This window comes from Rhopalosiphum padi, chromosome 1 (assembly GCF_020882245.1).
Source record: "Rhopalosiphum padi isolate XX-2018 chromosome 1, ASM2088224v1, whole genome shotgun sequence".
Taxonomy (NCBI): Eukaryota; Metazoa; Arthropoda; class Insecta; order Hemiptera; family Aphididae; genus Rhopalosiphum; species Rhopalosiphum padi.
The window spans coordinates 52,287,598-52,308,884 of record NC_083597.1 but is presented as its reverse complement, the minus strand read 5'-3'; the positions used below and the strand labels follow the sequence as shown (position 1 = coordinate 52,308,884).

The 21,287-nt window shown below is 29.8% G+C and overlaps 1 protein-coding gene and 1 pseudogene across 1 annotated transcript; both read left to right on the top strand.

Moving 5' to 3' along the window:
* The first annotated feature begins 1,435 nt into the window (after positions 1-1,435).
* Positions 1,436-3,610, top strand: LOC132917154 (uncharacterized; annotated as a pseudogene).
* Positions 3,611-4,632: 1,022 nt separating this feature from the next.
* On the top strand, positions 4,633-11,844 carry LOC132932463 (GPI inositol-deacylase). Its single transcript, XM_060998844.1, has 15 exons — positions 4,633-5,043; positions 5,138-5,279; positions 5,360-5,580; positions 6,716-6,997; positions 7,075-7,242; positions 7,354-7,613; positions 7,684-7,828; positions 7,888-8,165; positions 8,243-8,356; positions 8,412-8,633; positions 8,703-8,888; positions 8,959-9,121; positions 9,358-9,560; positions 9,621-9,722; positions 9,790-11,844. Exons 1-15 carry the CDS (start codon positions 4,870-4,872, stop codon positions 10,007-10,009), a joined length of 2,880 nt encoding a protein of 959 aa, XP_060854827.1. The 5' UTR covers positions 4,633-4,869; the 3' UTR covers positions 10,010-11,844.
* Positions 11,845-21,287: the final 9,443 nt, after the last annotated feature.

Here is a 21,287-nt window from a genome sequence, read left to right as displayed (position 1 = left end):
GTGAGGAAAATTACACAACACTGCTATCTTAGTATCTCGCGTATATACAATTTATATCTTTAGCTCTGATAAAATTAATGATTTTTACTGTTTTTTCATAAAAATTCTAAAAGTATATTTGGAAATTTACATGATAAATTTTCCTGGTATTGTCGTATTACGGAATGGGAATTCATTAATTTTGATTTTTAAATAACACAATAAATAATGTGGATGAAATTATCCCAATAATAAATAATGGTTTTAATTTTAATGGTAAACAAATTTTACAAATTAGTGTTATTGTCCATGCCCTGATATGTGATGTACCAGCAAAATCATTTGCTTTATGCACTAAAGGTCACTCTGGTTATTTTAGTTGTTCCAAGTATGTAATTAAAGGTTCTTATATATAAATGAAAGAGTTTGTTTTCCATTAGTAGAAGATACTTTTAATTGTTTACGAACAGACTTAGATTTTTACAACTATGTATACAATGGCAGCTATCAACACAATATATCAATATTAACTAAAATTCCAAATTTTGGAGGAGTAACAAGTGTGTCATTTATTATAGTATGCATCTTATTTGTCTTGGTGTGGTAAACAAAATGATAAATTTATGGATTGCTGGTCAATTAACAGTTAGAATTCCTGCTAGAGATGTTAAATTAATATCTGATTCTCTCATATTGTTTCAAAATTGCACTCTTAATGATTTTACAAGAAAGCCCAGGTCACTTATTGATTATAAACATTGGAAAGCTACAGAATTTCGAACTTTTTTGCTATATACACTGGATCAGTAGTTCTGAAAAAAATTTTACGTCTTGATATATATGAAAATTTTATAGTTTTACATATTGCAATTTCAATTCTAATAAATTCTAATTTAGTAAAAGAAGGTAATTTTATTAATTATGCCAAATAATTACTTATTCAATTCATATTACAATTCCAAGAAATTTATGGTATTGATAATGTTTCACATAATATTCATAATCTCTTACATTTAACAGATGATTTAAAGAAGTATGGAGCCCTTGATGAATTTAGTGCGTTTAGGTTTGAAAATTATATGTCTAACTTAAAAAAAATGCTCAGAAAATCTGAAACGCCCCTACAGCAATTAGTTAAACGATTTTCTGAATTAGATTATAATAATTCTGTTATATTAAAAAATAGTAACACAAATTTATGTCTAAAGAAAACCACACAAATGGCCCACTTACTGCTGACTTATGTAAAAATAATGTTCTTCAATTTAAACAATTTTGGACTTAAAATATGTCTATTATTTGTGACAATAAAAAAAACTGTTTTTGTTTATTAAAAAATAATACAGTAGTTGCTGTACAAAATATTATTCAAATAATTGAAAGTCAAGAAATATTTATTGTTGGATTCATATTGAAGCCTGAATTCCCTTATAATTTATACACATCTCCATGTATATCTAACAATTTAGACATTCATATAGTAGCTAATATTAACAAGACACAACATTTACTTTTTATGCTGACTTTATAGGTTAGGTGTCTATACAACTATTTTTTTTAATTATTAACTTTATAAAAATGGCATATAAAATTGTTGAATTTAACGATGGTATTCAACTTGTACCTAATAATTGGCTATTAAGTGACGGATCTTCTAGTTATTGGCCACCTTCTAGTTATAATCAAATAAAAATAAACAAATCAATAGCAAATAATTGTGAACCAAATATAGCAACATGATCAATACATTCGGTTCTTCGAATATTTGGTTCTTCAGGTATTTTTTTTATTATATTAAAAATTATCACTTTATAACTAATTATTTATTAAAAAATATTAATTTAGATAGTTATGAAAGTGGTATGTTTAAACTTAAACAAGCTCAATATTATTCAGACGTGGAAACTGGTTCAGAGTTCCAAAAAGCGATCTAGACATGAAAGAGTTGCTAAGAGCAACTTGCTATTGAATTCACTGACAACTATGAAGATGAAGAGCTTTTATTGATACAGAAACCATATAAACATAAAAAGACCAAAGTTTTTAATGCTTCAAACAGTAATAAATAGTATTTAACTTAATATTGGGTTTAAAATACAATTGAATTTTCTGATAAACTAGGTATCACCAAAAATCAATTTCCAACATTTCCTTCATTAGATAACAATGATATGCTTGCTTCTACACCTACTCGAAGACTTCCATCACAGACATTTAATAGTAATAAATAGTAAATAACTTAAAATTGATAATATTATTAATACCATTTTTGTTTAAATTAGATATCACTAATAAACCTTCAGAAATCTACCATTCACCAATACATAAACCACCGCTACAGTTTACTGAAAGAACACCAGTCAACAAAAAATTGTACAAGGAACCTTGCGATCATTACAGTAAAAATGAAATGGTCTTTTGGGTTTTATATAATTATTTATAATTGTGTTACTTTTTATGTTACAGTTTGGCAAAAAGAAATTTCAAAAAAACTATCAAAAGTCACATTAAAAATAGATTCATTGCAAGAGCAAAATTAAGAAATTAAAACAATGTTGGAAAATTTCATGAAGAAACCAACTAATTCAAATAATAATGCTTTCTCAGATGATGAGCTAAGTGAATTAAATATTAGATTCCCATTATCTAACGAAATTAATCTTTTAGAAATAGAAAGTACGATGTTAAGTGATCAAGAATTTTATTCAAAAATGGTAAATACAATCTTTGTAAAGTTTTTTTAACAATCTATTAGTTAGCTATTATATCATGCTTACATATCTTTATCTTTAATTGCAGTTTTTTTTTTTCAACATATAATATCTACTTTAACCCTAAACAATTATATTATTTTAATTATCATAAATAAATTGATCATTTCATAAAATTTTAATACAGATTATAACATTAAAAGCGTTAGGAGGTGCAGACCTCACAGCCTTAGTTAATACTATACTAGCAAAACTGATGACCAATTGCTTAGCCATAAGATATAGTTTTGCTGAAAAACAAAAAAAAGTATCCTTCAAAGAAACTTACCCTACAGTTTTAAAGGTCATTATAAGTAAGTATATCAAAGTATGTTTTATGGAAAAACCAAGTTATTATTGAATATCATAATCAATGATGACATATAATATTATAACCCTAGTGTTTTATGCTATTTCTTAAATTTTTAGATGTTGTAAAATTTCATAAACCAACATCTATGCATAAAGAAATTCATGATCAAATTGGTAGGTGGTTGGTTCAAGCGCAATTGAGAAAAACTCGCCATGAAAAAAAAAATAAGATTATTTTCTATCAAAAATAAATTATGTAATTTGTTAACTTAGTAATAATAATTGTTACATAGATTTGGGGGTTCAAAAGTATTTTTTTCGTTTTTTTTTTTATATATAATATAAATGTTAATAAAAAATATTTTGTTGCAACTAAATACTTGAAAAATATTTAAGATCCATTGCCATGATTTTTTTAAGTAATTTTTTTTTTCAGGCAAATCTATTAATCAAGTTTGATAAGCAGAAATCTGTGAAATAATTATTGTATATTTGACAACATTATTATATTATATTGTATAATACATTTTTTTTTCAATTGTATTTTAAATAAGCAATATTACTTGAGTAATTATATTTAATTAACTGAAGCAATAAATATGTACATATTTTATGTATAAATATTATTATTTTTGTTTATTCATGTATTTTAATTTATTTTAATTTATATTGTGCTGGATATATATAACTGTTCAATTTTAATTTGTATATGTTAAGATATATTATTTAATATAGTATTAGATTCTTTTGTATTTGAGTATTACTTGTTAGATAATTTTTATATATTTATTATTGATTATATAATAAAAGTTAAAATATTTTAATTTGTTGTAATTTGAATATAAATACATTTATTGATACATTTATATATACCAGTTTTATGAATAAAACATAACTCAATAACTGTAATAAATATTAGTTTCTGTTATATTTTGTATAAATGTTTCAGAAATTTTGAATTGTTATCAAAATGTTTGTCAATAAGCGGACATAGGAACTAATATGCAATGTTTCAGTTAGATAATTGTTACTAAATGTTATATATTGTAATATTACATTTGTTTCAATGTCATATTTCAGAAACATAAATGGGACTATATGATGTTGTTAGGGTAGGTACTTAACTGTTAAACCACGGTGATTCAATAGAAGTAGATTTAAAGGCAAAATAATTAATAAAAAAAAGCAATTATTACAAAATTTATTAAAAAATTAAATAGTTTGTATATTGTACATTTTAACCAATTTTAACTAGTTTGTATAAAAAAATAAATGTGGACTGACGAACAATTTTGAATTTAGTATCAACGCATTATGAACATATTTTAATCTATAGATAGATAAAAAAGGCACTTATAAATCAATAAAGTATTTATAACTAAAAAAGCCAAAAAAAAAGTACATTCGTCGTGTCTTATACACACATTTTTATATAAAAATTATTTTTCTTTTGCCTTCAAAATTCAAATCCGAACCCTATATTATAATGATAACATAACCGCCGAGGATTTGAGGTATAATCTGTGATTCAGCCATTCAGCTGCTATCATTCGTCTTATCATTCTCCGTTTATGTGTTAACAGTTAAATAAAACATAATACCTATTTTATTATTATTAATATTATTTAAAAACGCATAGACGCAATGCCCGTCAGATACCTATTATATAAATTAATGAAATTATTCAATTTAAACAAATTAAGGCCAACAACATTCGTTTAAAATGTTATTTATTACTAACTGTTACAGTTTATATCATAGTTTCTATGTGTTCGAAACACATTAGCTAGCCATCGAACTGATTACGCACATCAAAAACGACTTCGGAATGGTGGACGTTTGGAAATACATCGTTAAGATGAAGATTCCCAGCCCAGTGAGCTACGTGAGCGCGATACTTTTGATAATCTTTACAGCGGGCGTCTACAAGCAATTAACGTTGACACAAAAGACGGCCAACAATTGTGAGATGACGTTCATGTTCGAATATCCTCATTTTGTTGTGAGTGACATTAGTTCGTTATTTAGTATTTACACTCTCCATTACGATGATAATGATGCCAATTATTAATCTGATTAATTTTCTTCTTTTTCAGGAAATCTCTGTGCCCATGAACAGGGGAAAGTATAATTTGTACGCTTACACTGAAGGCCAAACAATGGAAAAAATAAAATCTATGAAGTTTTACGGTACACCAGTCATTTTTATACCCGGACACAGTGGATCGTACAGACAAGGTAATAATAATACCATATGACTATTTATAAATAGTTTTTGAACAAGTTTTATTGAACTACTAACGTTTTATCCGTTGCAGTTCGGTCCATTGCTTCAGTTAACATTAGAAAAATGTACCATATTCAATCAAATATAAAATTTGATTTTTTTACTGTTGACTTGAATGAAGAATATTCTGCTGTCTTTGGAGGTGTTCTATTACAGCAAACTGCATTTGTTTCCCAATGTATTGATACAATCATAAAAACATATGAATATGACTACAAACCTACATCAATTATACTTATTGGACATTCTATGGTAATTTATTGAATTTAGTTGTCTCATGAATGCTCATATAAAATATATATTTATTAATATTATTATTCTAAAATTATAAATTAAAATATTACCTAATAAGTAATAAGTATGTAAATGTAATATTATTAAACACAAAAAGTAGATTTCTAATTATTTAATAATGTGGGACCGGCTTGTGTTCGGCCAGTCTGTGCTTGTTGACAACTTATTGTAACAAATTTAAAAATAGAATCTCAAATAGTTATTCGTTTTATTTTGTTTTATATCAATTATTTAAAATATTTAAAAATTTAAAAGCTAAATTATGTTTACAAAAGTATATAATAATTATATATATAAAAAGGGCTGCTGAAATTATGATTTTTCTCCCAGGCCGCCACTGCAAACATGTATATTAAAATTGTTTGTCATATTTTCTAAATTTTAACAACATTGTTAACATAAATAATCTATTGGAAATATCAATAGTAAAACTTTTTTTTTTCTTATGAATTTTAAATTTTTAAAAAGATTTTTTTAGTACTTATTTATAGTGTCAAGTGTGTACCTAACTTATATTACAATCATTAGATAATTTTATGGATTAATTTTAATAAATTATTCACTGTAATATTACTGGCATTTAATGTTTACAACATAAACAATATTAATACCGATTAAATAAATTACAATGATAATGAAAGAATGAATAGAAGTGGATCTTTAGAAAATAATCTTATTGTTATGTTTATTAATCATTCATTGCTTTTATTTGAAAATTGTTATGCTGTTAAAAATTTATCTCAAGTACAATGAGCAGTGGCCTGATGCCTTAGCAATAACAAACAAGTATCATAATTTTGAAGCATATTATTATAATGCATATAGTTCATTACAAAATCAAAATATTGAAAAAACCTGATGAAGCACAATTATTGATATATTTTATTATAAATTTTACTGACCGTGTAATCATAATACGAGAATAAATATAGCAAACAGTTTTATCACATGTATAAATATATAGTTGATTGATTAGGCATTTACTATTTAGCCTTCCAAAAAACAAACTGCGATTAGTAACTAAATTAGTTTATCAAATGCAAATATTGATGTTCTTTTATCTTATGTTATTAAAATTGTTTTTTATTTCCAGGGTGGTATTATAGCCAAAGGATTGTTTATTGATCCTTCATTTGATACCAATCTCGTTGAACTGATCATTACTTTGGCCACTCCCCATAGACCTTTGTTTTTAGCTGATCATTATATGGATAGCTATTATGACCAAGTAGAAAAAATTTGGGGGAACGGATTGGACAAACCAAGGTCTTCATTTTTGTCAAATATTTCACTATTATCCATTGGTGGTGGTCATCGAGATTTAATGGTTTGGCCTTGCTTGACTTATACCCCACATGCAGACATAAATGCATTAGTAAGTACCTTATTTTATATAAATAATTTAATTGACTTAAGAAGATTATTAAATTCAAACATCCAATTGATCTTTAGAGTTTAGCCATACCTGGTGTCTGGACTTCTACTGACCATCAGTGTATTTTGTGGTGTAAATCGTTGGTCAAATCTATTGTAAGAGTGCTATTTGACTCTGCAGAATCAGACTCGGACGATACAATTTACGAATGGAGAAAAAAAGTTTCTTCTTATCATTTTGACAAAGTATGTAAAAGAAAAATAACTTAATTATATATACCGTTTAATAGATTTACAATACTCACTGATCATCTGTGGTATGAGTGATTTCTACTAATTATATTTATTAAATAACAGAGAAGTAATGGAAAGTGGTTTCATTCTAATCTACATCCTATGACTGTAAAATTGAATGAGCCTAACGTGATTGAATGGAATGAAACATATAAGCTTCAAAGATCAATTTCATTAGAAAAAGGAACAGCAATGCCAATCGTTATACATCTGCCATTATTTGAAAAATCTTTTAACTATGAAATGACTGCTGAAGCTGTGAATATTGAATACCACGATTGGGTATTTTCGTGTAAACCTGATTATCATTCAAAAAAACACTGGTATGGTATTAAATTAAATTAATTTATTTTACAATCTTTATTCAAAATTCCTAATATTGTATTATTTTAGTTTATTTGGTACAAACTGGTCTTCTAATAGTACTATATCGGTTTCAAAACATATGAAAAGAAGACATATTACATTAAAGTTGCCTGACGTATACAAATTAGGTCATTCAAATTTGGTTTTCAAAATAAAAAATACTAAAAAACCAGTAAGTTTTCTAAACTGTAATAAAAAGTCAGATAATAAATTAATAATGCTTCATTCTAGACAGCATTGAATATTGACTTGTATGAAGCTAGTGATAGAACTAATCAAATGTTGTGGAGATTTTGGTACGGAGTTTTCGATAGATATATTTTATGGAATGTCAATGTTTTTGAAACAATACAATACAAAACTATCCTGCATGGTTGGCCAGCTAGTATATGTATGCATTGTGTGTATAATGTGCACATGGTACCCATCAAATGCTCAAAAAAACATCATCATGCTGTTTCTAAATTTATAGTACCTTGGACACAAGGCATTTTGCATGGTATCACTAGGTAAGCTATTTTTAGCTATAGGTAATCTCTTGTTAAATTGTTCATTGTGGCTTTGATGGTTTTACTTCTAATTTCAGCGACAGTTATGTAGAACCATTGAGAATATCTTTAGAAAACATTCCTCTGTCAAATGCAACAAAAGATCCATATTTGCAGTTCATATTAGATCCAAAATGCAACTATCGTATTGAGTAAGTAATAAAAACCATTTGTGTGCTGTTATAATAAAAATGTGTTTACTTTTAGATTAGAACTATCTATTATGGACACAATTGGAACAATAGGATTGAAATATGGATTGACTTTTCCGTCATACATTGGTATCATAATACTGTTAGTATTGTCAAATCAATTTTCACAATTAGCAAATTCAACTAAAGACGATTGCTCAATATATCATAACTCCTTGCCATCAATTATAAGAGTTTTTAAAACTTTGGCCATTACAATTTGTTTTTTGACGGTTATGTAAGATCATTAAGTTGATAAATTTTAATAATTAAGTATACTAAGGTAATAGTGATATTTCTTTTCTAGGCAAAACCAGTGGCCTAACATCAATAAACCAATTGGTGGCATAGACTGGCTTGGACATCCATTAAAGACAATGATATTTTCATCACTGCTATATTGCATAACTAATTCATTCATGTATTTTGCTACTATAGCACTGTGGATGATGATGTTATTTTGGGGGAAGGCTATAAACGAACTATTAGTTGGGTAAATACTAGACATAATTTAAAGTTTTTTTTTTAATAACTTAGTATTTCATGTGCTAACTTTTTTACAGGTTTATAATGAAAACTTTGAAAAAAAATGCTACATTATCTGACTGGATACTGTATGGATTTGGAAAATTACCAATAGCTGTTTCTATGATAGCCATTTTAATTTCTTACAATACATGTGGTACTGTAGGACTTGTTATTTCAGCATTTTTTTATTATTTCTTGGTAAGTTAATTATTAATTAAGTTAATATTTTGAAACTGTAATTTATTTTAATTATAATATTATTAAATTGTTAAGTTTGGTAACATCAATATAATTTTTCCATCATCAATGTCCAGTCTAATATCTTTTCCTTATTAATGTTAATCAATGCTATACAAAGTTTACTTTTTCATTCTAAAATTGTTTAATATAATATAAGAAATAACTAAAGGATATTTAAATGCTTAATGTTACAGTTGTGTACAATGGTTCAAGACTGCATTGACCAGTTGATTTATTACCCAATTATATTTTTTAAAGAGTATTTTATGAAAGGCGAAAAACCAGTTTTGAATTTATCACTGACATCTATCCACATACATTTTTCACTTTTTTTGTTGTGGTTACTTATTTGTGGTTGTCATCTGCCGTGTAGCATTGAATGGGCACGAAATTACCAGTAATATTTTGTATTTTGTTTGCATAAAAATTTGAAATTAATTTTTTGAAATTATTACAGTCAAAGCAAATACTTAGATCCAGATCCATCATTGATTACCTCGTTAATATTAAATACATGTGCGGGTATTTTATGGCAAATGGAAATCCCCAAACGTAATTTGTAAGTAATCATTAAAAAAAAAAAAACTATTGTATTGTGTAAAATATCTTCTATGTTTGTGTTTTAGGAAATTCTACGCACAATTAAGTAACCTTTGTATAGCGGCTTCAATAATTTTGTTTTTGTTCTGCCAAACTGCATTATTTCGAATAGCTCCAATTTTGACATTGGTTTTTGTAATCATTACTTTGCACCAGTGTTTTAGTTCTTGGATAGGAGTACAAGACCTGATTGATAATCAAGTAAGTGGTGCTAATGATAAGACACCACAAAAAAAAGTGGAATAAATGAAAAATTGTAAGTATGTAATAATATGATATAATATAATATGTACAGTTGACAGGGGTGGACTAGTTAGGGTTTGCTGGTATATTATAGCATACTAAACTGGTTCAATGTTGGCCAGTTGGCCAACGATTATTTGACAATATTAAACAATGATTTATTACTATTAGTTTATCATTGTATGATACTGGTCCACATACCTCTCATTACGTCCTATAGTTGATTCTTTTATTTAATAGTGAACAAAATTTTTGTCAATTTTTTTGTTTTATTCGATGTGGTGTCTTAAACAAAATATAACAACTAAGTGGTCAGTTTGAGTTACATTGCAATCTCATTAATTTAGAGTGTCATTTAGAGTGTACTATTTATTTATTGTGCATCCATATTTTGTTTTCGCATTAAAGTTGATTAATAATTTTATTTAAGACAAAGAAGTGTTATGAATGCCAAAATGTAATCCATCATTTTTGTCTAGTTTGTGTGCCTATCAAAAAATTGTTGATTATTTTTTTAAAGCATTTCTAATAGTTTTTAGAGCTTTTATACATGGGCCCTACTTATCATAGTTAAATGTGCCATTTTTCATTTAAAAATGTTGTATACATTTAAATATATTTCGTTTCTTCAACACTAACACTGTAGAATAAAATATGTATAATAGAACCAATATATTGACTACACTATATATTGAAATTATCGATATAATTTAGACACTTCATTTTGTAAAGCACATAAACAAACATCAATTAGATTCTTAGTTAAGCAGTATGTAGATATAATAATGCAAAGTATGATCATTTAAAAATACCAAAATTTGTTTCGTTTAAGAGGATACTGCATTAACGTCAGGTCTGTCTTCTACAGTTCTGTTTAATATATTGAGAGTACAAGGAAAACAGTTCTTTGTAAATTCAATTATGTGTTCATACAGATTAAGTTAAGGTATCATACCTCAATAAAAACAATAGAACAATTTTAACAGTCATTTTTTTAAGAATTTATTTTAAATGTTGGTTATTAATAATTTTATGAAAATACTTGGATGTAATAAAAAAAATTAAAATTAATAAAGGCTTTAAATAAAAAATAAAATTGTTCTCAATTATTTTTAATATATGTATGCAACTCCCTAATTATAACGTCTATAACTGTTTAATTATGATTTAGAAAGTTTTGAAAAATACAATTATTGACTGAAATAGAGTTCACAGTTAAAAGAATCTCTGTGTATAACTATTTATATGCCAAAAAAATACCATTTTGGCTATAAATAATTTAATGTATGAGAATATATATATATATATGTGTGTGTGTGTGTTAAGACCATTTTTATTTATTTTTACATCTTATTTACCTCATACCAGTGTCATTTCATGTTTTTTAAAGACTGATTCACGTTTTTGATTAATTATTTTTGGTTCTATTTATTATTTAATTTTTTTGTATTTATTTATTTAATAATATTTACTATTTAATTTTGTTTAAATGTAATTATTTGTTGTGGACATTGTATTTTATATGTTAAATCTTATAAGTCTAAGTCATAAACAATCTTCTAGTCAGTTGTATAAATTCAATAATTATGAATGTAAATATTATATTGTTTTCAATATTTCGTTAAGTACTCATTAGTAATAGATTATAATAATTAAACGTAACATAAGGAAAATATAAACTTTCAAAGATTAAATAAAATGCATATTGTACATGTGATTTTGTTGTAATGTATTGTAACAATTAATATATGTTATAATACTACTAATTTAATCATTGTATATTATATAATTTTTGTGTCTGATAAATACAGCAATTGAAATTAACACTAATCATCAAATTTTCAATGTGTTGTGTTTACCCTTTTTGTTCTATAAAAATTGCTTGGTTGAAACTACTGTGTGTGCCAAAAGTTTGCCATGGACTGTGGCATAAGATATCCATACTTTTTATTAAATGAGTATAGTTGTGATAATGTTCTTTAAAATGTTTGTATAATTTAAACCGTGAAAGCATGATAGTATCAGAGTAACTACTTTCATAAAGTTTGTTTTGTTTGTTTTTAACAAAAAGTGTATACTTAGGTGTATGTTTGAAAATAGTTAACTAAATAGATGAAATAAACAATAAAAAAGTGGGATCTCTTCCCTGCGAGGTTCGGTTATGTTTGCCCTCCTCCCCTCCATCTATGTATACAGTAGAAATCTTTTAACCTTCTAAAATAAATTTAAAAAAATGCATTTAATCTATATATTTATAAGATAAAAATATTTTTCTCTCAAATTATTGCATATTTTTTTTCGCCTATCTTGCCATCTACTAAAAAGTTATAAACTGTATTATCTTACAATATAGTTAATATATTTATTAAACTATGACTATTATTCTTATTCATTAAAAACTCAATATATTGTTTATTCGCTATTATCAATAAGTAACTATAAAATGGCTATTTTAAAATTAGGTAAATATTTAAAATATAATTTTAACCTTTTTTTTTTTTGACATTTTACTTTGTAAATCATGATAAAATGGTAGCATTTAATCATGTAGATGTTTACATTACTTTTCTAAAATATTCACTCTATTTATGTACAGCTTGAATTAATAATTAGGGTTACGGGTTACTGACTTTATATTTGATTGGTATACTGCAGATAAATAGGTACTATTATATCCATTGATATGTTTGTGATTTATGAATTTATGATGGCAGGAAAATAGTTTATATAATAGTAATATAAGGTTTACATATTTTATAGGTTTGCGATTCGCACTCGACGCGGCTTAATAAGTTCAAATCTTTTTGATTGTTGATCAACATTGAACTTGTGAATAAAAACCTCCATTTCAGAGTCGTCAAAAGCGTTTCACGCGGTCACAGATAGTTGCAGGCGTGGTCGTATTTTAGATTAGTATGCCTACGTATGTTACCTATACTCGTAGTATACCTATGTAGGTATTACTGGCTGTGAATTATTGTCGCTCCGTCGAATTGTTTCGAAACAACTATACTTTGGTACTCTGCGTATACATGCCAGTTAATAATATACGAGTAGGTAGATATATGTATTTTATTTTATATTTATAACTCAATAGATATATTATTATCTACCTACTCGAGAATATACTCACGATATTATAGGTATTTAACATAATACCTATAGGTAAACAGCTTAAACGTTTAATGATTTTCGCGTTTATCTTCGCGCGGAACAGTAATAAGGCCACGCTGCACATATGCCGTATATATAAACGTGACCACGTGGACCATCAATCGACGTATATTATTGTTATGTAGGCTGTAGGTAGACATTTTACTACGTATTATTTGCCAAACACTTAAAGTCGAGTGGAGTGCCTTCTACATTATACCGCGGAGTCCTAGTGTTATCGACGACTTATAAATATAGGTATCTACGTCGGGCGTAGGTCCGCGGTAAGTAAAATACACCTATATATTATTATTATATTGCTCTCGCATTAAATGTTAATATCACGAAATAAGACTGGTGATGATAATAAATAATATTAGTACGATGTACAGGACGACTCAGCGAGCTCGATCACCCGTTTTTCTTCTTTGATTAAGCAGAAGTTATTGAATATCTGATTTTTGATTTTTTTTTTTTTTTTTTGTATATAGGTACTTAAAGACCATATTTGTTGTCTGCTAAATAATTTACAGTAAGAAAAGGAGGGTTCTCATATCTCATTTTAAAAATAGAAATTTGTGTCGTTTGTAATTATAGGTGCAGGTACAAAAATTCTCAAAAGAATTTGAATAAATACATAATATTGAACGAATTATTAGAGATGAGCACACTTGGCAAATCACACTGTATATAGACGCTTAAAGTACTATATATAGTACAATACAATATTAGTATTTCCGGTGGATTGAGCTGCGGCATAACATAAAATAAAAATTATCATCAGTAGGTAACTATAAGCCGTACAACTCTACTAAAACGTAGCCTCTATGGTTTAAGCCAAAATATTTTACCTATAGCTTTTGTTAATTCCACATTGTGGTTTATCTACTAAACGATGACGTCGGTCAGCAATTATTTACACAGCCTAATATACTCGGCACTAGTATGTTACCTATTATAACCGTACGCAAAACATGTCATTATCATCGCTGTACAAACGTCATAATAATTCAGCTGTCGATTTTATGAAATTTTGTATTATTATATTGTTCTATGTGGTATTAACTGTACCTATAAAGATAAAAATTTGGATGAGGTTTAATAAATAATCAACCTCATAAAATATCTGCATTATAAACGGTATTACCTACGTGCAATTAACTGTTTTCTTCGTATGTTCAAATTCAAACACATATTTATTTTTTATTGTAGTAATTTAAGACAGTTTTTTTGCCATAGATTATTGTCGATTATCGTATTAGCATAAACAAAGTATTTTTGTTAACATTGAATATTAATTTCCACGTTCGATAATAAATATTTTATTTTCAAAGAAAAATGATCTTGTAGATTGTTAGATTATTGTCATATTTATATGGATAAAAGTTGCCACATGATTATTTAAATATTCAGTTCGAAAATATTTTACATTCTGATATTTTTAAATCAAAAAAACTTCATGTTAGTTATTAAGTATAGATACTTATGTTTAGCAATAAACATCAGACCTCGTGATTCTGGTAATAGTTTTTTTTTTTTTTTTTTTTTTTTTTTTTTTAAAAGAAACTTTGTAAACAATTAGCTTCGACAATTATGATTATAAATATTACATAGAAAACAATATTAACAACAAAAATAATATTACAAATAAATTAAATTTTTAAACCAGTCTGGTTGATGAAGGATATAAGTGAGGTAATAATTGGTACATTTGGTGAAGAGAGAATGGATTGAGTGTCGAGTTTGACATTAAAGGAGTGGATTAGGGTGAAGAGGGTATTGCGTTGGGGAACCAGAGAGGGACAGTGAAAAAGTATATGTGAGATATCGCAAATCATGGGATCGTGAACGTGGAACATACATAAAGGAGAGTCATTGAGAGAAAGTTTATAAGAGTGAGAAGGTAGTAAGGTGTGTCCAAATCTTAGACGTGAAAAAGAGGTAATTATTTTACGATTTAATTTGAGGTTGTGAAACCAAGGGTGAGAGGGGATAGATGGTGAGATATTTTTGTACCAAGAGGCATAATTGGGGGCTAGTCCGTTCCATTGGTTGCGCCATAAATTATAAATATGGTATTTTAATAAGGGACAAAAATCGGTCCAGGGAATTAGAGTAGGAGAAGGACAGCAGAACGAGGAGGTAGATTTTGCAATGGAGTCCGCTATTTCATTTCCTTTTATACCAGAATGGCCGGGCACCCAAAGGAATTCAACTATAAAATCTGAAAGGGTAAGTTCATATAGAAGTTGCCTGATCCTAATGGAAATAGGAGAAGGACGGGAATTGAAAAAATCGGAGGAGAGGCTAAGAAGACATGATAAGGAATCGGAGACGATGAGATAACTGCTGGGGGGGAGGGCAGAGATGGTCGAAAGGGCTTCTAATATTGCGAAGCATTCCGTAGTGAATGATGAGGCAGAAGAGGGTAGATTATTAGACATGGAGATGTGTAAGTCAGGAATGAAAAAAGCGTAACCAGCCGAAAGAGGGGAAACTGAACCATCTGTATAAATTAGGGTGGAATTTGGAAAATTATTTTGAATGTAGTCTAAGAAAAGATTGTTGACGATGATGGGTGATATAGATTTAAGTGCCTTGGAAGTAAAGTTCAGAAAATGTCTGTTGGTGTGAACTATAGGTGAGTAGGAGAGAGCCAAATAATTAATTTCATATAAGGGTAATATTTTAGAATTGGTAACAAAATTACGGATTGAAAATAAGGAGTATGCCGTGGAGGCAAGAATTGGGAGAGATTTTTTAACGTAACGCCAGGAGAAGTATATGTCAAGAAAGGAATTAAATATTGTGGAATGACGAAGGGAGAAGTTTTTTAGTAGAAATTTACCAGCCAACCATCTGTTTCTGATATTAAAGGGGGGGCATGCCGTCTCGATCTCAACGGCCGCATTAGGGGTAGATTTAAGGGCACCAATAATTGACTTAAGGCAGGAGTTTTGGAGATTGTTAATTTTTTTCCAATGTGAATAGGATGCGGAGCCTGATAAAAAGCATCCATAGTCAAGTTTGGACCTTATAACAGCTTTGTAAATGATTAAAAGTGTGGAGGGATGTGATCCCCACCACGTATTGGAAATTGATCTAAGGAAATTGGCCCAAAGAGAGGTAAATTTAATGAGATGTTGAAGATGCGGAGCCCAGCGTAATTTGGAGTCTAGTGTTAGTCCTAAATACTTTATGTTCTGGACAATTGGAATTGGAAAATCGTTTATAGTGATATCTAAAGAGAGAAGGTAACGTCTTCTAGTGAAAATCATGGCCTTACATTTTTCGGGAGCTACAGAGAAAAAGGAAGAAGATAGAAGGTTTTGTAGGAGATTGAGCGAATTGTTTAAAGAGTCAATAGCGAGATCGATATTTGAATTGTAGGAGAATATGACAAGATCATCAGCATACACTAGGCACTCATGTCCAAGTGTATTTAGTTGTTTAATAATGAAATTCATATACAAATTAAAAAGAATGGGACTTAGGCAGCTACCTTGGGGTAGACCTGTGTAAGTGGAGCGTATGTTTGTAGAGCCGTATGGGGATGTGAATTTTAGAGTTCTATGTGAAAACAGGAGGGAGACAAGGTTAATGAATATAGGGGGTAGTTGGAGTGAATTAAGGTGAGATAGGAGAGTTGGTATATGGACAGAGTCAAAGGCACCACGAATGTCGATAAAGGCTGCAGGTAAAAAATGTTTGTTGTTAAAAGATTGGTATATTTTACTCGAAAAATTTGCGAGGCAATCAAGTGTACCTCTTCCTTTTCTGAAAGCATATAGGTTGTCAGAGAGAATAGAGTTATGTTCGAGCCACCAATCTAGGCGGTTTTTTAGAATAAATTCCATGGTTTTGCATAACGCTGAGGACAGGGCGATGGGCCTAAATGCAGTGGTAGAGTTGGCTTTGGGAATAGGTATGACTATAAACTCTTTCCAGGAGTCAGGAATTTTATTGAGGAGGAGAATTTTGTTGAGTATATTCAAGAGGTACTCGACGGCATTAGTAGGAAGGTGTTTGAGCATAACAGGGGAAATGTTGTCAGGGCCGGAGGCGATTGATTTACGTGAGGCGATGGCGGCGTTTAGCTCACTTAAGGTTATAGGCATGGAGATTATGTGATTAGTAAGTGTATTTGAGGCAGGCAAAATTGAATTATGTAAGGCTTCAGAAGATGAAGGGACATAACATGGTGCTACTTTACAACAGAAATCATTGAACCAACTGTCATTGTGAGGACGAGAGCGAGTAACAATACTATTGCGAAAGCGTTTAGCGGTGGTCCAGGTAGATTGAATGGATGAAGAAGGGTTGAGGTTCGTACAAAATTGTTTCCAAGCTAGTCTTTTAGATTCTTTTAAGAGACGTGTGGTTGCAGCGCTGGCATTGCGATAAGTAAGATAATCTTGAACGGAGCCTGAGCGAATGAAGGTTTTATATAAGGATTTGCGGTTGGAAACTGCTTTGGAACAGGAGGAGTTCCACCACGGGGGAGAGGGAGGGAAATTGTTAAGGTTATTACGTTTGATAGGAATTGTTTTCTTAGAAATATCTAAGATCATATGAGTGAACTGTTCATAATCTTTTAATGGACATGTGTAAGTGTTGAGAAGAGGGATAGAGGAATTGATGAGTTGAGAAAAAAGGGGCCAGTCAGCTTTATTGAGGTTAAATTTGAGATTGGGGGAGAGATAATTGGGTAAGGTAGATCTGTTATTTGGTAAGGAGTTAGGGTTTGTAACATTGACAGATATGATAATAGGTAAATGATCACTTCCGTTAGGATCGTCTATAATGCGCCAGGTTGAAAGCCAGAATAAATTTGGAGTGGATAAGGATAAATCAATACACGAATTGGTTGAGTTGGGTCTGCCTACATGCGTAGGTGAGCCGTTATTAAGTATATTAAGATTAGAAGAGTTCAACGCATCGTAGATTAAGTTACCCCGTCTGGTGGACGTAGTGGAACCCCAGGCTGGGTGATGGGCATTAAAGTCACCTGTAAAGAAAGAGTTGTGATCTGTGAGTTGGAAGAGAGAGTACCATACTTCAAAGGGGATAGGTGAATCATTTGGACTGTAGCAGGACCAGAATGATGTATTAGGTAAACCGTCAATATTTGTTATTTTTAGACCAATTAAATCGATATTATTTTCCAAGAGAAGTTGTTTTAAGGGGGGTTTAATTTCTATTAAAGATACATTAAGTGAGGTATGGGCGGCAATTGCGACGCCCCCGTAGCCATCGACTCGATCTTGTCTGAATAAATTAAAATGAGGAATAAAGCAATTACGGGATGGAAGTAACCAAGTCTCAGAAATAAGTATTATGGAACAATTATAGGAAGATACGAGGTGTTGGATAGAAGGTAGTCTTGCAGGAAGACTACGAACATTCCATTGTAGAATATTGACCATTAGAAGAAATAACGGAGATTTTTGGAATTGAGAGACAAGACATAAGGGATGATTCAATTAAGTTTTGAAGGGAAGAGGGAGATAAGGGAGAGAGGCTAGGGGAGTTGGATAAGGATTCGGAGAGTTTGATGCAGAAGGCATTGACCCAGGTTAGATCAAATTGAGGAGGTTTGGGATCCTGGGACCGATTTTTACTAGCATAATCTATGAAGTGCCCATTTGGTAGGGAAAAATTAGATTGGTTGGGAACGTGAAATTGTTTTTGTTTAGAGTGAGAAGAATGATTGTTATACTTCCTATGAGGTGTATGGTGGTAATGTGATTGAGAGGTTAACGGGGGGAAAGAGTTAGTGGAGGTATCCGGAACTTGATGAGAAGGATTTAACACAGACTGTTTATTAACAATATTTGAATAGCTAAATGCACTTGAGGAGTAATTATTTTTCTTGAGAGAGACTGCTTCGCGGAAGGGTAAGTTTTCCGTAGCCATAATTTTCTTAACATCCCTTTGGAATGACCACTCTTGGCAATTCCGGTCAGTGGAGAGGTGGGGGAGTTTACAGAAGATGCAAACTGGATCTGTTGCGTTGATTGAAGGGCAAGTAGTTAATGAATGGTCATTTAAGCCACAGTGGCTGCATTTGGATTTACTGCGACAGAATTTAGCCGTGTGGCCAAATCGCAAACAGTTATTGCACTGTATGGGAGAACGGACGCTAGGAGAAATTTTGAAAAAGACGTTGTAAATTGATACGGCATCTGGGATTTTGGGGGATAAAAATTTTATTTCCACGACACGAGTAGGCGTTAGGACATTATCCTTTTTGATTGAAATGCGTTTGAAGGCAATAGCGCGGACTGTGTTATCAAGTCCTTCCCAGAAATCTTCTTCGGTTAGGGAACTATCGACTCTGATAATTCCGAAAGAGTAGATAAGCGTAGATGGAATATATGCTGTAAATCCAATGTTTGCGAGTAGAGGGGAGGTGAGAAAGTTGTTGGCTGAAACTTTAGTATTGAAGGTGATTTTGATTTTTTTATGACCAATTGGTTTGATGTTGTTGATGCCAATGAAATTGGTGGAAAAAATTTTTGCATATTTTAACGGGTGCCAGTGATCAATTTTTAGGTTGATATCTGAATGTTCCGCAATGGTAGTGAACGGACCGTTATAATCCGCGGAGAAAAATTTATTAAGTTGTTCGGAATTACGTAAGGACTGTATATCGTTGGAATCGTAATTTATATTAGTGTTTGAAATATCAGCGGTGTATGTTGTATTTGCGGAAACGGGAACATTAGCGTGATCGGTTGTAGAATGCGATAAATCTATATCTATATTCATATTATTAGAGGCCGTGTCATTAGTAGAATGAGATAACGAAATGTCGTAATCGAATGTATTGTTGGGCATATTTAATACTGGTGGATTATTTTTAATCTGCTGTAGAGTGGGAGATATAGGGCTAGTTGGAGTTGATACCTTCTTAGATTGAGATGCTTTTTTACTTGTCTTGGTGGTCCATTCCTGATCCGTGTTGTGTGGTCTGGAAGCATTTGGTGCTTTTTTTATTTTACCGACTGAATTGTTAAGAGCGTGCGGACGATTGTCGTCGCCGCCCGAAGACGACGCCGGCATTATACAAAAGGCGATAGCAAAACGTAGATACGGAGCGACAATTAACGAACGACTTGCTTCGATGGTTGACTTATCGCGACTGTGGTAATAGTTTATTTAAAATATTTTCTGTTATACCTAATTAATCAACTTTTTTTAGTTTTATTGAAAAAATAATTTATAGAGTTTAGACTGTTTAGAGTATTAAAAAACATCATTATATAGGTATATACATAACTTGTATTATAAATGACGAAAATTATATAATGTTGTTATTGATATAGTTAATATAAAGTTATGAGTTGACAGGGTTTGCCTAATATAAAATACACATACCTATGATATACGAGTATAATGTATATATAAATACGGTAACGTAGAAATTAACAATAAAAATTTATCCTAGGCTATCGAGGAAAACAGATTATTTTTAGCCATAAACCGTACGATAATTAATTTGAATCTTAATTTAAATATTCATACATTGTTTTTTTCAGCAAATCTAATAACTGTACATAACTTAATACAAGCAGGACATTTGCAGTCGTCTCAAATTATAATATAATAATATAATAATATTATAAATACATTTTATTTTTCAAGTGCAGCAAATTTGCCGCTCCAATCACCTGATTATTTTTCCTGTAGGGTAACCCAACGCTGGCCTCAGGTAAGAAAAACTTAGGTCCGTATTATATCAAAATGCTCTCTAAAATTCAAAATTTACCACCTGGAGCCCAAGCCCCTCCTACACCCCTAAATACGTCTCTGCTTACTAGTATAAGCTATATTTAATTTATTTAAAAATAACAAAACAAATAATAGGTAACATTTATTCATACAGTTCGTAGCCCATCATGATGGAGTGCCACTTTTGCAACACAATATAATATACAATATAATAATAATAATAATAATAATATATTATCATTCAGTAGGTACATTGTCGGCTATTGTTGTATATTATAAAATACGATGTTTACCATTATATTACCTATATGACGTATATACCTGTACAATGTTTCATAAAAAACCTACGCCGTCACACAATGCTGTGAAAATCCACATGCAACGTATATGCAAC

Bases quoted from the DNA above. Each gene is read 5' to 3' on its own strand.
- LOC132932463 (XM_060998844.1), top strand. From the start codon at position 4,870: ATGGTGGACGTTTGGAAATACATCGTTAAGATGAAGATTCCCAGCCCA. The intron at 8,357-8,411 runs GTAAGTAATAAA...GTTTACTTTTAG, and splicing joins AAATGCAACTATCGTATTGA to ATTAGAACTATCTATTATGG. The intron at 9,723-9,789 runs GTAAGTAATCAT...TTTGTGTTTTAG, and splicing joins GAAATCCCCAAACGTAATTT to GAAATTCTACGCACAATTAA.